This window comes from Bubalus bubalis, chromosome 2, assembly GCF_019923935.1.
Source record: "Bubalus bubalis isolate 160015118507 breed Murrah chromosome 2, NDDB_SH_1, whole genome shotgun sequence".
Classification (NCBI taxonomy): domain Eukaryota; kingdom Metazoa; phylum Chordata; class Mammalia; order Artiodactyla; family Bovidae; genus Bubalus; species Bubalus bubalis.
The window spans coordinates 142,740,633-142,765,573 of NC_059158.1; the positions used below are offsets into that span (position 1 = coordinate 142,740,633).

The following is a 24,941-nucleotide window of genomic DNA, read 5'->3' on the forward strand; positions in this document are numbered from 1 at the left end:
GGTGGTGCTAGTGGTAAAGAACCTGCCTGCCAATGCAGGAGACAGAAAAGACACAGTTCTATCCCTGGGTCGGGAAGATCCCCTGGAGGAGGGCATGGCAACCCACTCCAGTATTCTTGTTTGGAGAATCCCACGGACAGAGGAGCCTGGAGGTCTACAGTCCCTGGAGTCTCAAAGAGCTGGACACGGCTGACCGACTTAGCACTCATGCAGGCAGGACCAAATTTGGACTAGGTCTTATGTCACCTCTGGTTTGTCTGGCTTTGTGCAAATCATTTTTTTTTTTTTACATGTACACACTGCTTTATTTTTTTATTTTTGGCTGCACTGGGTCTTCATTGCTGTGCAGGCTTTTCTCGAGTTGTGGCAAGCGAGGGCTACTTGGCCACAGTGTGGCAAGCCTGGGGTGCTCAGGCTTCTCGCTGCAGTGGCTTCTCTTGTTGTGGAGCACAGGATCTAGGCACATGGGCTTCAGTAGTTGCTGCACAGGGGCTCGTCAGTTATGGCTCATGGGCCCTAGAGTGTGCAGGCTTCAGTAGGTATGGCATACGGGCTCAGTTGCTCCACTGAATGTGGGATCTTCCTGGACCAGGGATCGAACCCTTGTCCCTGGCATTGGCGGGTGGATTCTTATTCCTGTGCCACCACAGGGAAGTCTTGTGCAAATCATTTCATTTCTCTGTGTTCTGGCCTTGCCTCATGGAGTAACTAAGACAGCAGCAATGATTCGCCTTGTAGGCTGCCTGAGCAGGTAACTAGAATTCCTAGACCACATTCTCACATTGCCCTTTAAAGGGGGATAAGGACCTGCACCATCCCATAGGCTACTTCGCCAACGTGGCATCCATTTACTGCAAAACACTCTGGAGCAAGGGACAAATTCCTGGACGTGCTGGGGACATGGCCACTGAATAACATCTCTTTTCTTTGTTTCATGTGGTTTCTATTTATTTACAGAGCGCCATGGTTATTCATGATGCTTTACAAACCATAAAAACGAGGTCTCCACCCTATAGAATTTACAGTGTAATTTAAACAGACATGCTGCATGGGCTGACAGGTCAGGCATGCCAGGAGATGGTGTTGGTGTTATATAACATGGGTGTGGAGGGTTTCTTCTTGAGTTATAAATACTTTCCAGTTACAAGGGCCTTTCATCTGGGATCCCCTAGCACTTTAGAATAGCAATAACCTCGATTGCTTTCTAAATGCACTTTCCATAAACTGCTGTGGGGACTGAGTAAATGCTTTTAAATGTCTATTAATTGATCTGTACATCTGTTCATTGTCTGTATTAAACAGCATGGATGTAAACACGACAGTTCAAGAGAGGCCCTCTTTGGGCTATGATTTGGCTGCTCCCAGACTACCATCCCAGCCTGGCTTCACAGCATTGGGAGAGCCAGATGGGCACCCAGCTATTTTCCCAGGTGAGATGCTCATCCAACCTAGACTCAGAAAGACCACTTCCTGGGGACTGGCTTTACCACCTATGCATGAGTTAACATTTCCAAGTCAGGTGAGCTCAGAGAAAGAATTGCCAATGGAAACCTTGGAGTTATTCCATAGCCAACAACAATGGCTCTCATCCAAGTTCCAGTTACTCCATCACTTTGCTCTTATGCTCCTTACTATCTCCCTTGAGCAGCGGCATTTTCAAAATGTTGTTCTTCTTCAGTCACTAAGTCATGTCCGACTTTTTGTGACCCCATGGACTGCAGCATACCAGTCTTGCCTGTCCATCACTATCTCCCAGAGCTTGCTCAAATTCATGTCCATTGAGTCAGTGATGCTATCTAACCATCTCATCCTCTGCTGTCCTCTTCTCCTTTTACCCTCAGTCTTTCCCAGCATCAGGGTCTTTTCCAATGGACCCTGATGCTTTTCCAGTGGGTTGGCTCTTTGCATCACGTGGCCAAAGTATTGGAGCTTCAGCTTCAGCATCAGTCCTTCCAATAAATATTCAGGGTTGATTTCCTTTAAGATTGACTGGTTTGATCTCCTTGCTATCCGAGGGACTCTCAAGAATCTTCTTAAGCACCGCAATTTGAAAGCATCAATTCTTTGACACTCAGCTTTCTTTTTTGTTTAATTAATTTATTTTTAAATTGAAGGATAATTGCTTTACAGAATTTTGTTAGTTTCTGCCAAACATCAACATGTATCAGCCACAGCTACACATACATCCCCTCCCTCTTGAACCTCCCTGCCATCTCCCTCCCCATCCCACTCCTCTAGGTTGTTACAGAGCCCCTGTTTGAGTTCCCTGAGTCATACAGCAAATTTCCATTGACTATCTATTTTACATGTGGTAATGTAAGTTTCCATGTTACTCTCTCTATACATCTCATCCTCTCCTTCCTCCCCACCCCCACACCATGTCCATAAGTCTGTTTTCTATATCTGTGTCTCCATTGCTGTGCTGCAAATAATTTCATCAGTACCATCTTTCTAGATTCCATATATGTGAGTTACTATACAGTATTTTTCTTTCTCTTTCTGACTTACTTCACTCTGTTTAATAGGCTCTAGGTTCATCCACCTTAACATTCCTTTTTATGGCTAAGTAATATTCTATTGTATATATGTACCACAGCTTCACTATTCATTCATCTGTTGATGGACCTCTAGCTTCCATGTTCTAGCTATTGTAGATAGTTCTGCAATGAACATTGGGGCACATGTCTTTTTCAATTTTGGTTTCCTCAGAGTATATTCCTAGCAGAGGGATTGCTGGGTCATATGGTGGTTTTATTTCTAGTTTTTAAAGGAATCTCCATACTGTCTCTTCCATAGTGACTGTATCATTTGTATTCCCACCAACAGTGCAAGTGAGTTCCCCTTCTCCACACCCTTTCCAGCATTTATTGTTTGTAGACTTTTTGATGATGGCCATTCTGACAACTGTGAGGTGATAATTCATTGTAGTTTGATTTGTATTTCTCTGATAATGGATGCTCAGCTTTCTTTATGGTCCATCTCTCATATTCATACATGACTACTGGAAAAACCACAACTTTGACTATATGGACTTTTGTCGGCAAAGTGATGTCTCTGCTTTTTGCTATGTTGTCTAGGTTTGTCATAGCTTTCCTTTCAAGAAGCAAGCATCTTTTAATTTCATGGCTGCAATCACTGTCCACATTGATTTTGGAACCCAAGAAAATAAAATCTGCCACCATTTCCATTTTTTCCCCATCTATTTACCATGAAATGATGGGACGAGTTGCACAATCTTAGTTTTATGAATGTTGAGTTTTAAGCCAGCTTTTTCACTCTCTTCTTTCACCCTGATCAAGAGCCTTTTAAGTTCCTTTTCATTTTCTGCCATTAGCGTGGTATCATCTGCATATCTGAGGTTGTTGACATTTGGTGATCTTGATTCCAGCTTGTGATTCATCCAGCCTGGCATTTCACATGATATATTCTGCCTGTAAGTTAAATAAGCAGGGTGACAATATACAGCTTTGATGTAATCCTTTCCAAATTTTGAACCAGTCCATTGTTCCATGTCCAGTTCTAACTGTTCCTTCTTGACTTGTATACAGGTTTCTCAGGAGGCAAGTGAGGTGGTCTGGTACTCCCATCTCATTAAGAATTTTCCAGTTTGTTGTGATCCACATAGTCAAAGGCTTTAGCATAGTCAATGGAGAAGAAGTAGATGTTTTTCCAGAATTCCCTTGCTTTCTCCATGATCCAACAAATGTTGGCAATTTGATCTCTGGTTCCTCTGCCTTTTCTAAATCCAGCTTGTACATCTGAAAGCTCTTGGTTCACATATTGCTGAAGGCTAGGTTGAAGGATTTTGAGCATAACCTTGCTAACATGTGAAATGGCAACATTATATATCATTACACTTGGTATGGAATTTTCCCTTCTATGTCTCACTCAAAGGCTATTTAGCAAGTGACTATTCCTGGCCTATTTAACAAATTCATTCAAATCCAGGGGAAGTTTGGCATGGGATGCAAGGTCCTAAAAGTTCACCCAGAAGTTTATGATAAGCTAACATCCCTTGTTCTATCCATCCTTTATACTGTTCTCAGAGTTATTGTTCTAAGATCCAGGTAGAATCACAACAACCCCCTGTTTTCAAAATCCTACTAGAAGATTGAAGTCCAAGATGCCTTTGCAGGGACATGTTGCCTTCGTGGTCTTGGCTAGCTGGCCCGTCTTTCCAGCTTCATCCCTGTCCGTGGGAGCCAAAGCTGTGGTTACACCGAAGAAGCTGGCTACACCAAAGAAAGTGGCCCTCTGCTAGAGATCTCAGACTTTCCTGTCCACGGCTCCTGCCCCTCTCATCCTCCCTGCTCACCATCCATGAATGTCCATTAAAGCCCACCTCTAGTACCCCTCATCCTCATGGCCTTCTACAAGGCCCACCACCATGCATCACCCCACCATCACCACGCATCACCCAGCCATCGCCATGCATCACGCCACCATCACCACACATCACCCAGCCATCACCATGCATCACGCCACCATCACCACACATCACCCAGCCATCACCATGCATCATGCCACCATCACCACACATCACGCCACCACCACCATGCATCACGCCACCACCACCCTTGCTTCTTTTCCTAGAGCACCTGCTCATTTCCACCTCCAAATCACTGTTGTCACATCATCTTTCAGATGCTGGTCCCCACACACCTGTCTTCTCACCCTGATGGGAGCTTCTTGAGGGCAGAGACCACATCTCACATGTAGTAATCTTCTAGTAGAGCTTTGTTGAAAGGTCCTTTTGACCTTTTGGGGATGGAGAAGATGATGGGAGAGAACGTGCATGCACTTCAGTTGTGTCTGACTCTTTGTGACCCCATGGACTGTCACCCACCTGGCTCCTCTGTCCATGGGATTCTCCAGGCAAGAATTCTGGAGTGGGTTACCATGCCTTCCTTCAAGGGATCTTCCCAAACTAGGGATCCAACTCATGTCTCAGCAGATGGGCTCTTTACTACTAGCACCAACTGGGAAGCCCATGGGAGAGAACATCAGTAGCTTAAAAGTCCTGGAAACTTAAAAGTCCTTGGAACCTTCATTTTGTAGAATTTTGTCTCATCTGCTGTAAGGAGTTCACTCTATAGTAATGCTGACCAATGGCTTTCAGATTACAAAGTGCTAAATTCAGTTTTTTATTTTCTTTGCTCTACATTTTTTTAGATTTTAGCTCAAAATCTAAAGTATGCATAACATAAAACGTATCATTTTAATAATTTTTAAATGTACCATTCATTGACATTAAGTACTTTCACATTATTGTACAGTTATCACCACCACCCATTGCCAGAACTTTTTCATCTTCTAAAATTGAAACTCTGTACTCAGTAAACACTAACTTTCCATTCCTTTCCCACATCTCCTCGGAAACATCATTCTAGTTTCTGTCCCTATGAATTCAACTATTCAAAGTATTTACCTCATACATTTGGAGTCATGCAATGTCAATATTTGTTCCTTTGTGACTGTCTCATTTCATTCAGCATAATGTCTTCAAGGAAATCCAGCCAGTTGATCCTAAAGGAAATTAACCCTGAATATTCATGGGAAGGACTGATGCCGAAGCTCCCATACTTTGACCACCTGATGCAAAGAGCTGACTCTTTGGAAAAGATCCTGTTCTGGGTAAGATTGAAGACAAAAGGCGAAAGGGGTAGCAGAAGATGAAATGGTTAGATAGCATCATTGACTCAATGAACATGAATTTGAGCAAACTCTGGGAGACAGTGATGGACAGGGAAGACTGGTGTGCTGAAGTCCATGGGGTCACAAAGAGTCGGACACAGCTTAGCAACTGAACAACAGCGTCTTCAAGGTTCATCTATATTGTAGCGTGTATCCAAATTTATTTCCTTTTCAAGGGTGAATAATATTCTGTTTTATATATTTGTCACACTTTGTTTTTCCATTCATCTATCATCTGTCAAGCAAACAGTTGAATTTTTCCCACATTTCAACTATTGTGAATAACATTGCTATAAACATGGATGTTCAAATATCTAACTCCTTGCTTTCACTTCTTTTGGGTCATACACCCAAAAGTAGAATTACTGGATCATATGGTAATTTATGTTTAATTTTCTGAGTAACTGCCATACAGCTTTTTGTTTATGTATTATGCCAAATGGCTTGTAGATGTTAGCTCCCATCAGTTCAGTTCTGTTCAGTTCAGTCGCTCAGTCGTGTCCAACTCTTTGCGACCCCATGAATCGCAGCATACCAGGCCTCCCTGTCCATCACCAACTCCCGGAGTTCACTCAGACTCATCCATCCATCGAGTCAGTGATGCCATCCAGCCATCTCATCCTCTGTTGTCCTCTTTTCCTCCTGCCCCCAATCCCTCCCAGCATCAGAGTCTTTTCCAATGAGTCAACTCTTCGCATGAGGTGGCCAAAGTACTGGAGTTTCAGCGTTAGCATCATTCCTTCCAAAGAACACCCAGGGCTGATCTCCTTTAGAATGGACTGGTTGGATCTCCTTGCAGTCCAATGAACTCTCAGGAGTCTTCTCCAACACCACAGTTCAAAAGCATCAATTCTTTGGCATTCAGCTTTCTTCACAGTCCAATTCTCACATCCATAGATGACCACTGGAAAAACCATAGCCTTGACTAGATGGACCTTTGTTGGCAAAGTAATGTCTCTGCTTTTCAATATGCTATCTAGATTGGTCATAACCAGGGATTTAATCGATCTTTGGCAGTGAAAGCTCAGAGTCTCAACTACTGGACCATCAAAGAATTCCTGACATACTGTTTTCCACACCTGTTGCATCATTTGATATTCCCACTAATACACAAGGATCCCAATTTCTCCACATCTTCAGAACACTTATTATTTTCTGGACTTTTTCTGTTTGTTTTTATTTTTTTTAATAGTCATTCTAAGATGGTGCTAGTGGTAAAGAACCTGCCTGACAATGCCAATGCAGAAGATGTAACAGACCCAGGTTCGATCCCTGGGTCAGGAAGATCGCCTGGAAGAGGAAATGGCAACCCATTCCAGTATTCTTGCCTGGAGAATCCTGTGGACAGAGGAGCCTGGTGGGCTATAGTCCATGGAGTCTCAGAGTCAAACATGACTGAAGTGACTTAGCACATAGCATGCAAGGACTGTCGAAGTGGTATCCATGGTGGTTTTGACTAAATTCAGTTTTGAGCCTCTGCATTCACTGCCTTGATTCCCTGTGATAAATCCAATCTCATTATACACCATGACCTCTATTTCTTCCTTATGAGACTTGAGCCTGCCTCCCAGAAAAGTGACAGCCACAGAGGGAGATGGAACAGTACGTTGGCCTGGGTCCAGCTGTACTTCTTCCTCCAGGTCAGCAGGGAGCACTCCCACAGGACTGCCCTGAAGACTCCGATGACAGGTGACAGGACAGGTCGCCTTTCCAGACCAAAGTAGAGTCCCAGATCACCTGCAAAAGGGTCTCTTTTTTTCCCCTGGCCACCTCCCCTCAGTCCTGTCCTCCTCATGGTGTCAGCAACAAGGAGAACAAGCAGCCCAGGCCCCAACAGTGTTTCTGAAAGGGGATGACTTTGGCACTCAGAGTGAGACATTTCTTCATTAGGCAGGACAGCAGACGGTCATTGTGACAACCAAAATGCCCACTACCCACATCTCCCAAGTACCCTCTCCCTCTAGAGATGAAAGTGAAAGTGTTTGTTGCTCAGTCTTGTCCAATTCTTTGTGACCCCATGGACCATAGCTTGCCAGGCTCCTCTCCTCTGTCCATGGGATTTCCAAGGCAAGAATACTGGAGTGAGTTGCCATTTCCTCCTGCAGGGGATCTTCCTGACCCAGGGATCAAATCCAGGTCTCCTGCATTGCAGGCAGATTCTTTACCATCTGAGCCACCACAGAAGTCCCTCTAAAGATGGGAGTTGCCCAAGTGAGATCCAGGTATGCAGAGGAATCTCGAGAGTCCAGGTGTCCTGCACTCATTCCTGCAAAGCAGCAAATACCAGAAAAAGGGGCCTCATGTCCAGCTGAGAAGACGCTGGAGCTCAGCCAAGGAAAATGTCACAGGTTGCTTTAGATGACCTAGACGACTCCTCTGAGTCTGTTAATGTTTGGTTGACAGTGAAAAGGCTCTCATATCCGAAGAAGGGGGAGACACTCTCTACCAGCAGAACAAGTCCTGTAACAGAAAGAATATCCCAACATGCCCCCCATCCCCGAAATCAGGACCTGAAATCTGAGCCTGGTCCCTTCGATGTCCATTTGACCCTCCCTCCCCACAGGGTGTGAACCCTGCCCTCAACAGTCCCTGCCTTGCCTAGACTGGCTTCAGCGACTTCACCTCCCTGTGCTGCCATAGCAACCAGGAAACAACCTCCGGTCACAGTGAGAAGGAGGGTGCCTGTGGCCCAGATCTGCCGATGCACACGGCCGGTACCCGAGCAACAGGACCAGGCACAACAAGGGTGCAGGCGAAGAGGAGAGAGGGCTGCCCAGAGAGCAGACAATCCAGGGCTTGAGGAGTCTGGGTGTGTGGTTTATTTTTTCTCCCGACAAAGACACACACTGTCTAAACTGTGTGGCTAGTTGTTATTAAGAAACTGCTGTATGAGTGAAAAAAAATGTATTTCATAAAAGGCCCAGTGTTTGTGGTCTTCTTGGGCTCACTGCTGAGCTCAGGAAACCCTGAGGTGTGACCAGTTTTCAGCCTTCAAAACCAAGATGAACTGCCCTTGAGAAGGGTGCTCAGAGGAAAACCATGTTCACCCTCTCTCTCCTGAGCCGGGGACATGGCAAGCTGGTCCAGAACAAACAGAAGCTAGAAGTCTATTTTGAACCGGAGGTGAGTCTTACCAATGAATAAAAGCATATTTGGGGGATGGGAGGGGAATGTTCTGTTTTTCCACTTGGGGCTGAGCCCTGTGTGTTTTGGTTGGTTTTGTTTCTGAGGTGATGGGGGTCGCCGAGAGATCATCCCTCCTCCTTGGTGAAACTCAAGAAAATAAGGTAGTTTGCTTGACCCACGGAAGTTGCCACCTGGGCCTTGTCCTCCCCCTCCCTCACTGATTTATGGCCTCATTTACTTTAGACAGGAGGAGATTCCACATGGTCTAGAATTGGGGTGGTTTGGTACAAGACCAGAATTTCCACCTGGGTTCTAGGCAAGCTGATGGCTGTTTGGGTTTTTAGACATCGTGTTCTGTGGTTGAAATGCTGAGTGTGCTCATGCCAATTCAATGGCTTCCTTGAACCTTCTGGAATTCAACCCACAAGGACTCATATTTAATATAAGCAAAAAAAAAAAACAACTTTTTTTTTCATTTTAGAAGATTTTTAAAGAGGTGGCAAAATTCCTTTGTTGTACTGGAATTTTATTTCATTGAATCCTGCCAGGAGTAAGAAATCCACTGGGGGTGCTTTGAAAATTTTTGGATCATACAGAGATTTCCATTGTCATGGTAGTTTGTCATGATATTCGACCTTCACTGTATTAAAAGACATATAAAGTTTCAAAAGACCTCTGTGGCCAATGGCGTTCACTTACTTACAAGATATGTAACTACTTTATAGGCTCCTAAACAGCCAAATTAGGTAACATTACATAGCATCTGGAATGTATAGAAATTCTCCCTGAATATAGCTGAAGCGATGGGTTGGAATGGTTTTCTCCCATTTAAACTGCCAGCTACTCCAGGTCTAATTTCAAAGTTATCTGCTGCCCTTGGTAATTCTTACTACTTCCTTGCATACCAGGAAATTTTAACTGGCCTAGAAGCCACATTCTACCCCATTCAAGCCTGTAGGCATAAAAAGGCTCTCTTGAAAGTTATATGGGGTAAAAGAGAAACATGTTCTGGGTTCTACTAACTCTGAGAGGTGGAGAACAAAATCAGTTGCTAAGAGGAGTGTGGGGGGTTGGAAAAGAATGGATACATGTATATATATGGCTGAGTCCCTTCACTGTTCACCCGAAACTATCATAATATTGTTAACTGGCTATACCCCAATACAAAATGTTTTCGGCGTTAAAAAATAAATAAATAAATGAATGAAAAAAAAATTTTTTTAAATATTGTGTTCGTGACACCATGTGAACAATTCAGAGAAAAGCAGTCACAGACAGCATGTTAAACACTTGCCCAGGCAGTATTTGCCATGAAAGGGCCTTCCACTGGGGACCAATTTAAGGTGCTTTGTTTCCACTGCAGGATTACTTGAACTGGAAGTCCCCGGAAGATTACATCCTGGTCAGAAAACCAGAGGATGAGGGCAATGCTGACCAGCACACATGGAGCCTCTTTCTTCCTAAAACATTCAGCACTAGAAAAGGCGCCCTGATCCTCTACTCGGAAGGTTTGGCTATTTCAGCATGGACTCCCGAAGAGAGGAGAAAAGGCCCCTACCGCCCCAAAGGCCGCAGGAAGAGGCCAGATCTTGAACTGCGCACACTGCAGGACCTCAAGGAAGCCATCCTGGCATACGGAAGGAGACAGGTAAGCAGAGCAGTGTCCAGGGCTCAGAGAAGGCCCTGTTCTGAGTGTCTAGGAGTCCAGCTACAGACTTGGGTATAACTTCTTCAGAGATCCTAGGAAGCTCTGAAACCCTCAGATTTCCATTTCTTCATCTCCAGAATGGGACTGTACTCATGGCACACCACTCTCATGAGGCTTACATGAAATAATCTACATGAAAGGGCTCTGGAACACATGTGAATTGAAGTGAAAATCTCTCAGTCATGTCTGACTCTTTGTGATCCCATGGATGATAGCCTATCAGGCTCCTCTGTCCATGGAACTGACCAGGCAAGAATACTGGAGTGGGTTGCCATTTCCTCCTCCAGGGGATTTTCCCTACCCAGGGATGGAACCCCGGTATCCTGCATTGCAGGCAGATTCTTTACTGTTTGACCCACCCGGACTATTTTATTATCGTTTTGTGTTTTCCTTTCCACACAAGGTCCTTTTCAGAATTCAGACAGGTCCTGCCAGCAGACATTTCATCAGCATCCTTGAAATCCTGTCTCATAGCCACAAGCATCATCTTCACACCTCTGATATTCTTGGCTTTGTGGAAAGGAGAATATTTTAAATATTTACCTTGAGCCCTTCAGCATCTGCAGGATAAGTTAATGACTTTTTCCACCCTGAATTTAATATTAAGGGGAAACCCTTATGCTCATTTTTCTGATTCATGCTTTCTAATCTCGTATGAGATGTATATATGTCCCCTGCTTTATATATTAGCATTGCATCAGCCCTTTGGTTGAGGCCATGAGAGAGACTGGATGATGTATCACTTCATGAAATTCTAGGTCATAGATGGTGGGAGACTCCCTAGTTTAAAAGTCTCTGCTGGCTTTTCTTTCTCCATAGGATAAAGTCGTTAACTTCTATGCCAGGCCCTTCATGCACTGGCTTTCTCTTTCATTTCTAGCCATATCTGCCACTCGTTCTAACCACCACCATGGCTGTGGACCCCTCAAGGCCCCGTCCATGTGAAGAGCTCACCTTTCCACTAGTATCTTGTGCCCTTTTGTAACTTTACACTTTTGCATGTGCCTCTACATCTGGAAAACTCCTCTTCATCCTTCAAAACACAACTCCACTATCATCACCCACTGAAGCTTCTCCCACTTCCCTAGACAGAGCTATCCCATTGCTCCCTCCTCTGTGAGCATTCCCATACCATCATACATCGCAAGGCATCTCTGGTCCATCAGTTGCCATCTCCTTGAGGGCAGAAACCACATCTAAATCTTAGTTGCCAAAAAAAAAAATAGTGAGTACCCATAAATGTTTGTGAAATGAATGAATCAATCATGCACGATACCCTCAATGTGTTTTAAATCATCCCCCAGTATCATTATAGAGCAATTTGTCATATCCCTCTGATGAAGAGCTTCCAAAAGGAAAATTTCTCTGCCCTCTTTCCTTCTTTCAAAATATTTCAAAGAAGCTTAATGACCTTGACCCCATGCCCAGTTGCCCTTGATATTAAAAATCATAAATTGGATGAAAGGAAACCTATTGTTGTTGAATACTTATTATATTACAACTTTGATTGCACTGAATCTTCACAATTACCTGTGAGATGTGGTTTCTCTTGCCCCCATTTGTAGATGAGGAAACTGAAGCTTGGAGGAGTTAAGTGACTTGGCCAAATTCTCAAAGCTAGTAAATGACAGAGCCCAGATTCACACCAAGACTGCCTACCTCTCCATGCTTTGCACTTCATCCTGTTGTCTGTGGGCCGGGGGGGCCTCCAGGAATCTGTGTCAGGCCTTGGCCTGTTTGCATTCACATTGTCTCCTCGCCCTTACCTCACTCAACTCTGTATCACAGTTGGATTGGCCACAGGCTGCATGTAATTCCACAGATATCTGTGTCAACTGGCTTCTAATTGCATTTGCCATTGGGTGACATTGGAAGGAGGTTGGAGAGGGAGAAGAGAAAAACCTGGGGATTTCTCTCCTCCCAGTCCACCCATGGTGGTAAGAAGTACCCCCATCACCTCTGTGGTCCAGCTCCAGGAAGGCCCATTGTGGCTCCAGGTTCCTCCAGGTGACCTTGCCAGCTACTCCCTCTGCCCTTTAGCCTAGGGCTCAGACTGGCTTCCTGATATTAGTAATCTCAGTGTTGCCTCAACATCTTTTTGGCGTCTGAGCTTTCTAGTCACTGGTGTAATCAATTTCCTGAATTAAATTTCTTCTATGTTTAAATATTTAGAGTGGTTTCTGTTTTACTGGGTGGACACTGATACTTAGGCTGACTTACTGCCCAAAGCAAGAATACCTTCTATAGTTTTCAGATGCTCGTCCATATGGCTGAAATATTCCAGGCAACAGGAATCTTATTTCTTTATAAAGTAGATGAGTCTTTTGGGGAATGGCTTCATTTTTAGTTAGACCTGGGCTCAATGGAAAAAAGAAGTTCCCATCTCCTTGAGGTATCCATCTATCATATTGACAACATTCAGTCAGTTCAGTCCTTCTGTCATGTCCAACTCTTTGTGACCCCATGGACCGCAGCACGCCAGGCCTCCCTGTCTATCACAAACTCCTGGAGTTTACCCAAACTCATGTCCATTGAGTCAGTGATGCCATCCAACCATCTCATCCTCTATTGTCCCCTTCTCCTCCTGCCTTCAATCTTTCCCAGCATCAGGGTCTTTTCCAATGAGTCAGCTCTTTGAATCAGGTGGCCAAAGTACTGGAGTTTCAGCTTCAACATCAGTCCTTCCAATGAACACGCAGGACTGATCTCCTTTAGGATGGACTGGTTGGATCTCCTCGCAGTCCAAGGGACTCTCAAGAGTCTTCTCCAACAGCACAGTTCAAAAGCATCAATTCTTTGATGCTCAGCTTTCTTTACAGTCCAGCTCTTATATCCATACATGACTACTGGAAAAACCATAGCCTTGATGAGACAGACCTTTGTTGGCAAAGTAATGTCTCTGCTTTTTAATGTCTGCTTTTTAAATGTCTCTGCTGTCTAGGGTGGTCATAGCTTTTCTTCCAAGGAGTAAACATCTTTTGATTTCATGACTGCAGTCACCAGCTGCAGTGATTCTGGAGCCCAAAAAATAAAGTCAGCCACTGTTTCCACAGTTTCCCCATCTATTTGCCATGCAGTGATGGGACCAGATGCCATGATCTTAGTTTTCTGAATGTTGAGCTTTAAGCCAACTTTTTCACTCTCCTCTTTCACTTTAAAGAGGCTCTTTACTTCTTCTTTGCTTTGTGTTATAAGGGTGGTGTCATCTGCATATCTGAGGTTATTGATATTTCTCCCAGCAATCTTGATTCCAGCTTGTGCTTCCTCCAGCCCAGCGTTTCTCATGATGTATTCTGCATGTAAGTTAAATAAGCAGGGTGACAATATACAGCCTTGGCGTACTCCTTTTCCTATTTGGAACCAGTCTATTGTTCCATGTCCAGATCTAACTGTTGCTTCCTGACCTGCATACAGATTTCTCAAGAGGCAGGTCAGGTGGTCTGGTATTCCCATCTCTTTCAGAATTTTCCACAGTTTATTGTGATCCACACAGTCAAAGGCTTTGGTGTAGTCAATAAAGCAGAAATAGATGTTTTTCTGAAACTCTCTTGCCTTTTCCATGATCCAGTGGATGTTGGCAATTTGATCTCTGGTTCCTCTGCCTTTTCTAAAACCAGCTTGAACATCTGCAAGTTCACAGTTCACCTATTGCTGAAGCTTGGCTTGGAGAATTTTGAGCATTACTTTACTAGCATGTGAGATGAGTGCAATTGTGCGGTAGTTTGAGCATTCTTTGGCACTGCTTTTCTTTGGGATTTGAATGAAATTGACCTTTTCCAGTCCTGTGGCCACTGATGAGTTTTCCAAATGTGCTGGCATATTGAGCGCAGCACTTTCACAGCATCATCTTTCAGGATTTGAAATAGCTCAATTGGAATTCCATCACCTCCACTAGCTTTGTTCGTAGTGATGCTTCCTAAGGCCCACTTGACTTCGCATTCCAGGATGTCTGGCTCTAGGTGAGTGATCACACCATTGTGATTATCCAGGTTGTGAAGATCTTTTTTGTACAGTGCTTCTGTGTACTCTTGCTACCTCTTCTTAATATCTTCTGCTTCTGTTAGGTCCTATATTGAGCCCATCTTCACATGAAATGTTCCCTTGATACCTCTAATTTTCTTGAAGAGATCTCTAGTCTTTCCCATTCTGTTGTTTTCCTCTGTTTTTCTTTGCACTGATCACTGAGGAAGGCTTTCTTATCTCTCCTTACCATTCTGTGGAATTCTTCATTCAAATGGGTATATCTTTCCTTTTCTCCTTTGTTTTTCACTTCCCTTCTTTTCACAGCCATTTTGCTTTTTTCCATTTCTTTTTCTTGGGGATGGTCTTGATCACTGTCTCCTGTACAATGTCACGAACCTCTGTTCATAGTTCATGAGGCACTCTGTCTATCAGATATAGTCCCTTAAATCTCTTTCTCACTTCCACTGTATAATCGTAAGAGATTTGATTTAGGTCATACCTGAATGGTCTAGTGGTTTTTCCCTACTTACAAATGTACAAACAGAACACTGTAGTCTAACTCCAGTGAACAGAAGGAAAATGGTGTGAGGAACTAGGAAAGGAAAGAAAATGTTTGGAATAGTAATAAAGCAGGAATCTAAGATTAGAGGATATGGTAGATTAAAATAGAAGAAAAAATAACTCAAGAGTGAGTTGGTATTAAAAACAATGAACACGGTCAGAAGAGGAGAGCTTTGGAAACTACAGAGCACCATCTGATTACAAAAGCTACAGCCTGGCAAGAAACTTTTAAAATCATTATATCCACTACTGAGAAGGCTATGGGGAAATGAGCTGTCTCATACAGAAGTACAAATTCACGTGACATTTCTAGAGGGCATTTTGGCAAAAACCTAAAAAGGGCTAATACTCTTTGATTTAGCATTCTATTTTTATAAAGTTGCCTTAGGAAATAATCAGAGATGTGGCCAAAGATTCATGCACAAGAATGTTTACTACAGGGTTATTTACCATGCAAAACACTGAAAATAATACATGTCCAACAATGGGACATTGATTAAACACAGTCATACAGTGATTTTGGGGTCAGGCAATAAAGTCAAGTATTACTTATGAATAACATATCATGAGTAAATAATAAAGTCACGAATAACATGAGAAAATACAGTGTATTTTTTAAAAGCAGGTTAAAAAATAGTACTCATTTAATAAAAATACCAACATTCATTAACATTTTTTAGTATTTAAAATGTTCCAGCCACTGTTCTAAGTACTTTCTATTATATAACTCAATATACTTTCTATCAATTGTAGGAGTAGGTACTATTATTATCTCATTTTAAAAGTAAGGAAATTAAACCATAGAGAATTCATGTAATTCACTCAAAGTTATACAGCCATGTAGATAATTACACCAGAATTCAAGACTAGACAGTATAGAAAACATCACCTCTCAACCATAATCCCAATTTTTAAAAATTAGTTGTATAAGCAGGAAGATACACATCAAAATTTAACCATGGTGGTGAGATTATGTCATACTTTTATTTTTACATATCCTTTCCAAAAAAAAAATTTTTTTAAGTCATGGGATTTAAAAAATAAGAAACTATGGCCTCGAAAGGATAGTGAAAAGTAGTCTCCAGGATGACCGTAGAGAGCCAGGTAGGGCAGCGAAGCGGAATAGAAACAGTGCTGTAAATTGAGCCCTGCGATCATCACACCATCTGTCCCTCGGGGTCAGTATTTCATCATCCAAATGATATAATACAAGAGTTAAGCACACCACACTCAAAGCAAAAGAGCCAAAAGCGGAGGGGGTAAAAGTGAGAATGGGTAATCGATAGAGCAGTGCTGCTCACAGAAACATCTCTCCTGTCTGAGCTGTCAATCAGGAAACCTATACAACGCAGGCTCCACTCAGACCCGTGAGAATCAAGGCTGTCGCAGGAAGGTGAAATCACATTTTTAAAGCATCTCACACCATCTCCAGTGCTATATATGGATCTAATGACAAGCATGCAGCAATCTGTCTGAGTTTTATAGCCCAACACACACCTACTCTTTAACTTTCTTGATGGCCCAACTTCCTAATGAGCAAAGATTAATGCTAAGTCAAGACATTAGGTGTCAGAGTTCTTACTCTTCTAGATACACACAGATATGTTGCTTTGGTTTAAAAAAAAAAAAAAAACAGAAGGAAATACTGTTCAAATATTTTCAGAGTTAAAACCACGAGGCCTCTAATTCATCCAGCTTCCCATCATGTATTTAAAAATCAAATAACTATGAAATCTAAATAACCATAATTTGGAGTAGTATCTAGATAACAATCAACATGATGCTTCTGAAGCCTAGCAGAAACCTCAAGTACCTCTCAAATCATCAGAAAATGTAGCTAATTTTCATTGTTTTAACATTTATTCTTCTTATATTTTTAGAATTTTATAAGTCCAGTAATATTTTTAAATGTCTAACATGGTATTTGGCTAAATAATGTATTAAAAATAATTTGTTTAAAAATTCATTTCACAGAGCATCTCATTTCTTTATCCCATTGAAGGATGAACAGGATTCAGTTTACTATAACTGGTTTCAACCAAGGTTGTGTTGGGTCTGTCATCTCCCTTATAAATGTGGTTACACCCCCTGGAGGAGGGCACAGCAACCCACTCCAGTATTCTTGCCTGGAGAATCCAATGGGCAGAGGAGCCTGGCAGGCTATAGGCCATAGGGTCGCAAAGAGTTGAACACAACTGAAATGACTTAGCATACACGCACACTTAAAAGCATTGTCAACCTTGCTCCGCAGATTCCATACTGCCTAATCTCTGTACTCAAGGCGCTTAACTATCCAATGGGTGTTTACAGTCATTATGCAGCCCACAAAGGTAACTTCAGACTTCTATTTTATCGAGTAATATTGTGATAATGTTTTTTGAATAAAGTTTATTTTCCATCCTAATCATAATGTCAGCCTGTTATATAAAATAGAAAGATATAGAAAAGTAGAAAGAATAATACATTATCCTTTCAGCCAGTGATCAGGAAGACAAAGTCTGTTTGCAAGACCTGTATAATTACCTGCTACTGGTGTGATGGTGCCCCTAAGAAGTGCTCTGACGGCCCTTAACAAGGTGTCAGAGTGTTAGTCACTTAAGTCATGTCTGACTCTTTGCAACCCATGGACTGTAGCTTGCCGCAGAATTCTCCAGGCAAGAATACTGGAGTGGGTTGCTGTTCCCTCCTCCAGGGGATCTTCTGGATCCAGGGATCAAACCTGGATCAAATCTGCAAAGGCAGATTCTTTACCATCTGAGCCACTGGGGAAGCTAACAAGGTGTCAAGACAGGCACCAAAGCAGCGAGGTGAGTATGACCTGACTTCACTCCTTCTGCTAAGTGTGCTCCATTTAGGCAGCTCCTGAGCAGCTGTACTTAGAGCTTTTAACAAACTAGAAGTAGGAAACATCAGGAGAGATGCATGGGTCATCTGTGATGACGAGGTCAAAGGTTTTATCAATAATAGCTAACATTTATTGACTGCTTGGCATAGGTCAGCCATTTAATCTCTATAACTACACTCAATCTGCACAAGTTTATGAGTGGTGTGCCGCCATTACCTCCATAGTGTAGCAGGAAAAATGGGGGCTTGAGGTTAACTAACTCTCCCAAAGTTATATATCTAAGTGGTGGAGTTAGAATTAGAGCTTGGACAACTGATCCCAAAGCCCCACTCTTAATACCTAGAGGGCCTGATTTTGAAGATTCCACATGCTCCAGGGGAAAAAAACATCTCTCCTGCTTTAACAGCATTTTTTTAAAGGGCTCTGGTTCTTCCAACACATCCTTCAAAACCCTTTACTATACTTCTAGGAACACAAATCAGATTTTCATTAAAACCAACCTCGGTTGTAGGTAACATGTTCAAGTAAGCATACATACAACCCAGTAGGCTTGGCTGTATGTACTTCATCCATTGGGCCCCTGGTATAACCATTTGATGGAAAGTAAGAAGGCAATGGCACCCCACTCCAGTACTCTTGCCAGGAAAATCTCATGGACGGAGGAGCCTGGTAGGCTGGCGTCCATGGGGTCGCTAAGAGTTAGACACGACTGAGCGACTTCACTTTTACTTTTCACCTTCATGCATTGGAGAAGGAAATGGCAACCCACTCCGGTGTTCTTGCCTGAGAATCCCAGGGACAGTGGAGCCTGATGGGCTGCCGTCTATGGGGTCGCACAGAGTTCGACACAACTGAAGCGATTTAGCAGCAGCAGCAGCATGTATAATAACAGCTAATACTTAATAGGCAAACACTTAAGTAATAGTATTGTACCCCTCAGCATTCTAAGCACTTTATACTAATTATCTCATTTAATCCTCACAACAACTTTATGTGTATTTTTTATTGTTGTAACATATAGATAAACATAACATTTACCATTTTAATCAATTTAAGTGTACAGCTGAGTGGCACTAAGTACATTCACCTTGCTATGCAGCCATCACCACCATCCATTTCCAAAACTTTTTTTATCTTGAAAAACTAAAACTCTATACACATTAAACAGTAATTCCCTATTTTCCATTGTTCTAATCTTTGTGTCTATGAATTTGACCATTGTATGTACCTCATAAGAGTAAAATCATATGGTAGTTATCCTTTTAGTATTTTGTGATTGGTTTATTTCGTTGAACATAATGTCTTCAAGCTTTGTTCATACTGTAGCAGGTATCAGAATTATTATTCTGATTATTATTATTCCTTTCTTTTGAAAGCTGAATAGCACTTCACTATGTGTATATACCACAATTTGTTTATTCGTTCATCAGTTGATGGACACTTAGCTTGCATTCATATTTTGGCTATTTGAATAATGCTGCTATAAACATGGGTGTACAAATATCTGTCGATTTCCCTGCTTTTAATTCTTTTGAGTATATACCCGGAAGTAGAATTGCTGGATCATACATAATTCTATTTTTTTGTTTTTTGAGGAACCACCATACTGGTTTCCATAGCCGCAACTACATTATTTGACATTCTTATTAGCCATGCCCAAGGGTTTCAATTTCTCTAAACCTTCAATAACCCTTGTTATTTTCTGTTTTTTTTTTTTTAAATAATAGCTCTTAATAATAGCTCAAACTCGTGAAGTGGTATCTCATTGTGGTTTTGATTTGCATTTCTTAATAACACGTAATATTGAACATCTTTTCATATGCTTATTGGCAATTTATATATATTCTTTGGAAAAATGTCTGTTCAAGTCTTTTGCCCACTTTAAAATCAGATTGATTTTTTGTTTTTGAGTTGTAAGTGTTCTTTAAACATTCTGCACATTAATCCCTTATCAAATATATGACCTGAAAATAATTTCTCCCATTCTGTGGGTTGGCCTTTTCACTCCTGATAGTGTTCTTTGATGTAGAAGAGTTTTACATTTTCTTTTCTTTTTTTGGCCACATGGCATGTGGGACCTTAGTTCCCTGTCCAGGGATCAAACTCGTGCCCCCTGCAAGAGAACCATGGAGACTTAACCACTGAACCACCAGGGAATTTCCAGATTTTACATTTTCATGAAGTCCAACTTACCTACTTTTTCTTCTGTTGCATGTTCTTTTGGTGTCATATCCAAGAAATCATCACCAAATCCAATGTCATGAAGCTTTTCCCCTAAGTTTTATCCTAAGGGTTTTATAGTTTTAGCTCTTATATTAACTATACTTTGAGTTAATTTTTATATATGGTGCACGGTAAGGATTCAACTTCATTTTTTTTGCATGCAGGGTATGTACTTTCATCATCCTTATTTGACAGAAAGACTGAGGCATAGATGGGTCAAGTAATTTCCCCAAAGCCAGACAGCTAGTAAATGATGGAGCCAAGATTCAAACTGAAGCAGGCTGAGTTCTTACAGGAACTGAAGCTTCATATTTTCTGATTTCAATTCTAGTTGTTTTATCTTTGCTTTTGTGGCATATGACTAGTCAAATCTTTGATACTAAATGGTTTGGTCAGGAATCAAACCCTGTTACAACATTGCAGCTATGGGAAAATTCAAACCACTTTATGATTCCCTTCTTAATGGCCTGATATTCAGTAACACATGACTACCAAAGATATTTGGGAGTGAGTGTGAAGTCACTCAGTCGTTTCTGACTCTTTGCGACCCCATGGACTGTAGCCCGCCAGGCTCCTCTGTCCATGGGATTCTCCAAGCAAGAATACTGGAGTGGGTTGCCATTTCCTTCTCCAGGGGATCTTCCCAACCCAGGGATCGAACCTGGGTCTCCTGCATTGCAGGCAGACGCTTTATCCTCTGAGCCATTTGCACAGACTCTCAGAAATTAAACCTGCAGAGAAAGAGCTGGCTGAAAGTGGCACTGTTTACACAAGACTGATGAAAGTCAGGCTGGGGTTGAGAAGTCTTTTCAGGCACAGCTTTAAGTGGACACACACCTCTCCCCTCCCCACCTCACCTTCACCTTGACTCTGGTTGGACTCACCTCGCAGCCCCAAGTCTGGCTACTACACATGTATAACAACAATGATGGTCACTCTCTGTCCTAAAGCTTGGTCTTTGCCAGAGCACACGGACTCTGTGTCTCAGAGCAGGAGAAAACAGGCTTTGCTCCTCTGGAGAGAAGGACTTCTGACTGGAGTGGGCAGCTTGAGGAGACAAGTTGTCAGCAGAAAAGTACAGGAATATTTGGGGGATTTCCATTCCTCTGAGTTAACATCTTGAATAGTTATTAAATAATGCCTTGAACATTGCCTGACACATGGCAAATTCTCAACAAATAGTTGTTAGATGAACATAGTAGTTGCCAGGGTGTGGCGGGGGGAGGCCATAACCTCTACCCAGCAGGGGTGGGTGTACAATGTGATCAGGGAGGCAGATTTGCGCCCCCGTGACACTTGATACAAGGCAGCCTAGGATAGGATATAGACTACAATCTATTAATATGCAGTCAAAGTATAAAGACAGTAGAGACTGATTGCTTCTTGCTAGGAAAATCTAGAGTGACATCTTGGAGGAGGTAGAATTTGAGCTGAGTCTTGTGGTAAAAATAATTGGAGAGAGACTCTCTGGGCATAGGTCAGTGAAGGCCCAGAGAGGAGAGTGGCAGAGGAAAGTCAGAGTAACTAGACAGGTGTGGCTCTTACCTGGAGAAATGGGTAGGGTCAAGTTACAGATGGCTTTGCCTGCCAGCCCTTGGGATATCTGAACTTCCCTCTTCATCTCTTTGTGGACTCCTGCACACAAAGGCTGGCCACCTTCTGTGCTATGATGGCAGCTGGCAATCCGGGTGTTTCATGTCTTCCTGGGGACACTGGCACCCTGCCACCCCATAACTGCAAGGCAGGAGCATTGCACATATGGGCTCCTTCCATCTTCTGAAAACCTTCACCTGCCAGGAGTGGAATAACATGGCCATGACAGCCAGTGGGGGGCTGGGGCCAGATGCAAGGGCAACCCCCTCACCCCTCTGCACATGGGGGCTGGAGGACACCGAGGAGACGGCGGGCCAGAGTAAGTTCCTCATTAGAGGATGCACTCCTAGTGGAATGTGGATAAGAGAGCCCTCTGGGCTTCCCTGGTGGCTCAGTGGTAAAGAATCCACCTTCCAATGCAGGAGATGTGGGTTCCATCCCTGGTCTGGGAAGATCCCACATGCCACAGAGCATCTGAGCCCCTGCGCCACAACCACTGAGCCTGTGCTCTAGAGCCCTGCTCCACGACAAGAGAAGCCATCACTTTGAGCACTGCAACAAAGAGTAGCCCCCACTTTCCACAACTAGAGAAAAGCCCGTATAGCAAGGAAGACCCAATACAGTAAACAATGAATTAATTAATTAATTTTAAAAGAGCGAGAGAGCCCTCTGTACACATTAATCACTCATTTCAGAAGAAACTGAAAGCTGGGGTTGATTAGCAAAACCAAGGCAAGCCTAAGAAGTCTGGAGCCATCGGCAGCCACCCTCCTGCTGTCGTGTATTTCCCAGTTTCAGGAACTCCCTTCCTGGACCCCTTCTGCCTCCTTTCATGTTTTAGAGTCATCTTCGGTAGTTAGAGGTCCAGGATCATGTTGGTGAAGGAAGACAGAAGTATGCAGAAACTATGTAAGGGTGGTGGGTGCAATAAAAAATCAATTCATCAATTTTTAACATGTTTTCCATTTATAAATATAATCTATTTTATGGAAATTTTGATTCTCTAAAAAAGAGAGAAGAAAAAACTATCTGTAATCTTATGCCCAACACTTTAATACCATTGTTATTAAATTTCTAATGTTATTTTCTTCCAGTGTTTCCACCATGATTATGCATTTATAAAATAAACTTTTATGAGATTGCCAATATAATATACATTCACTCTGCTTTTTGCCACTTTTTCCATGTTGGAAATGAATGAACAGGTTTAACCCTGAGTGAGCTTTTCAGTAACCTAAACAGGTCTTAGGCCTTTGGCAGTGCTTCAATTTATGCAATGAGATGTGAACTTTATCAACCAACTTCACAGGCATAATTTGAGAAATTACCAGCTGGAACCAGAAAACTAGAAAAAAAAAAAACTTAAAGAAGCTGTGGTAGGCAGAATAATGGCCCCCCAAAGATGTCTACATCCCAATCCCTGGAATTTATGAATAAAGTAGGTTAGATGGCAAAGAGAAGTTAAGGTCACTAACCAGATGAGCTTGAAACAGTGAGGTTATCCTGGACTATCTGGACAGATCCAGTATATTCACAGGGATCCTTAAACATGGAAGAAGGAATCAAAAGAGAGAACCAGAGAGGGGGCAGCATGAGAAGGACTCAGCCCATTGGTGCTGGCTTGGAAGATGCAGGAAAGGGTCACAGGCCAACGAATGCAGGCAGCCTCTAGAAACTGGGAAGAGCAAAGGAACAGATTCCTCTCTAGAGCCTCCGGAAAGCCCTGTAACACTTGATTTTATCCCAGTGGGACCCATTTCAAACTTCTGATCTCCAGAACTGTAAAATAACGAATTTGTATTGCTTAAAGCCACTACAAGGGGAATTCCTTGGTGTCCAGTGCTTAGGACTCAGTGCTTTCACTCCACTACTCTAGGTTCAACCCCTGGTCAGGAAACTAAGATCCTGCAAGTCGAGTGGCATGGCCAAAAAATAATAATAATTTAAAAATAAAGCCACCGAATGTGTGGTAATCTATTACAGCAGCAACAGGAAACGAACACAGAGGCCAAGATCAGCCTTCAAACTTGAAGCAAAAATGTACCAAGATGTGCCAAATTCCAGGATAAGGAATTTCCTAAATCTCTGCCCCATTGAGCAAGCAGCCCAGTAAAGCTCCAGAACCAACCAGGAGCTTCAGAAATGCACACTGCTGAGAAACAAAGAGCTCTTGTCCACTTCAGACAGTGCATCGTGCAATCTGCTCAGGGCCACAGCATCTCAGAGGAGCCTTGGTCTTATCACATTTAGAAGAGAATCATTGAAAGCAAAGGTTTATGTGAGGAAATGAAGTTGCAGTTCATCCAGAAAAGGCCTTATTATGATGGCTCCATATTACAGGGCTTAACACAGTGCCTGGCACATAGAAGGTGCTCAACAAATTCTTGCTACATGATGCATGAAAAAAATGGAGAGAGTGAAAGAACTTAAATCATTTTGTGTTCACTGCTCTCCCTACACGAACCCTTTCATGTTCTTTGGAAAAAGCCTCAAGTGGGGCTGAATTTTTCAGGCTCTGTTAGCACTTGAAGTAAACTCTTTTTGCCATATAAACTGTCTAGACATCAAGGACCACTTGATGTTCTGTGCTTGGATTCCAAGCATTCATTTAATTAACAAATTTCAAGAAAATAGAGTCAATTGAATAATAAGCCATGCTTTCTTTTACCTTTTACTGAATTTATTTATCAGTTATCGACCTACTTTTTTTGTTGCTTTTTCTCCAGTGCCTGGCATTAGAATTGCTTGATAAGTGAATGAATGAATGAATGAAGGCCTTAGATACCTGTTTACCTCTTCCCAGCAGAGGAATTCCTTCATTTTATGGACTTTGGCATTCCAGCCCTCTCTTAAGCTAAAGAGAAGTCCCTGGTGGTCTTGAATCCTCAGCGATGGCTGTGGGCGTCCACTCTGTGGCATTTCCATCTCCTGAATTAATCAGAATGCGAGCAAATCACAGCTCTGTGTAGCAGGGCAAGCACCCAAACCCTAAAGCCTTCCTCTCACCCATCAATCAGGTTTTAAATTGCCATATTTTTCTTGTTTCCTTTCTCTTTTTTTTGTTAAACTATAAACCTTCACTGGTAAATTTGCCAGGATATGGCAAAGAAACTCAGGCCAGTATCTTACTAACCGCACCTAAGAATGGTGATGACCTGGTACGTATGGAGACATTGACTAGAAAGTGGCATGAGAGAATTTTCTGGGCTGATGGAAGTGTTCTATATT

General features: G+C 42.5%; 1 protein-coding gene across 1 annotated transcript in view; it reads left to right on the forward strand.

Moving 5' to 3' along the window:
* Positions 1-8,418: 8,418 nt before the first annotated feature.
* The window catches only part of KIAA2012 (KIAA2012 ortholog), a 129,118-nt gene continuing 112,595 nt past the window's right edge, over positions 8,419-24,941 (forward strand). The window contains exons 1-2 of the mRNA XM_006080540.4: positions 8,419-8,817; positions 10,184-10,468. Coding sequence (XP_006080602.2) covers positions 8,734-8,817; positions 10,184-10,468 — 369 coding nt within the window. The 5' untranslated portion in view covers positions 8,419-8,733. The remainder of the gene's footprint in view (positions 8,818-10,183; positions 10,469-24,941) is intronic.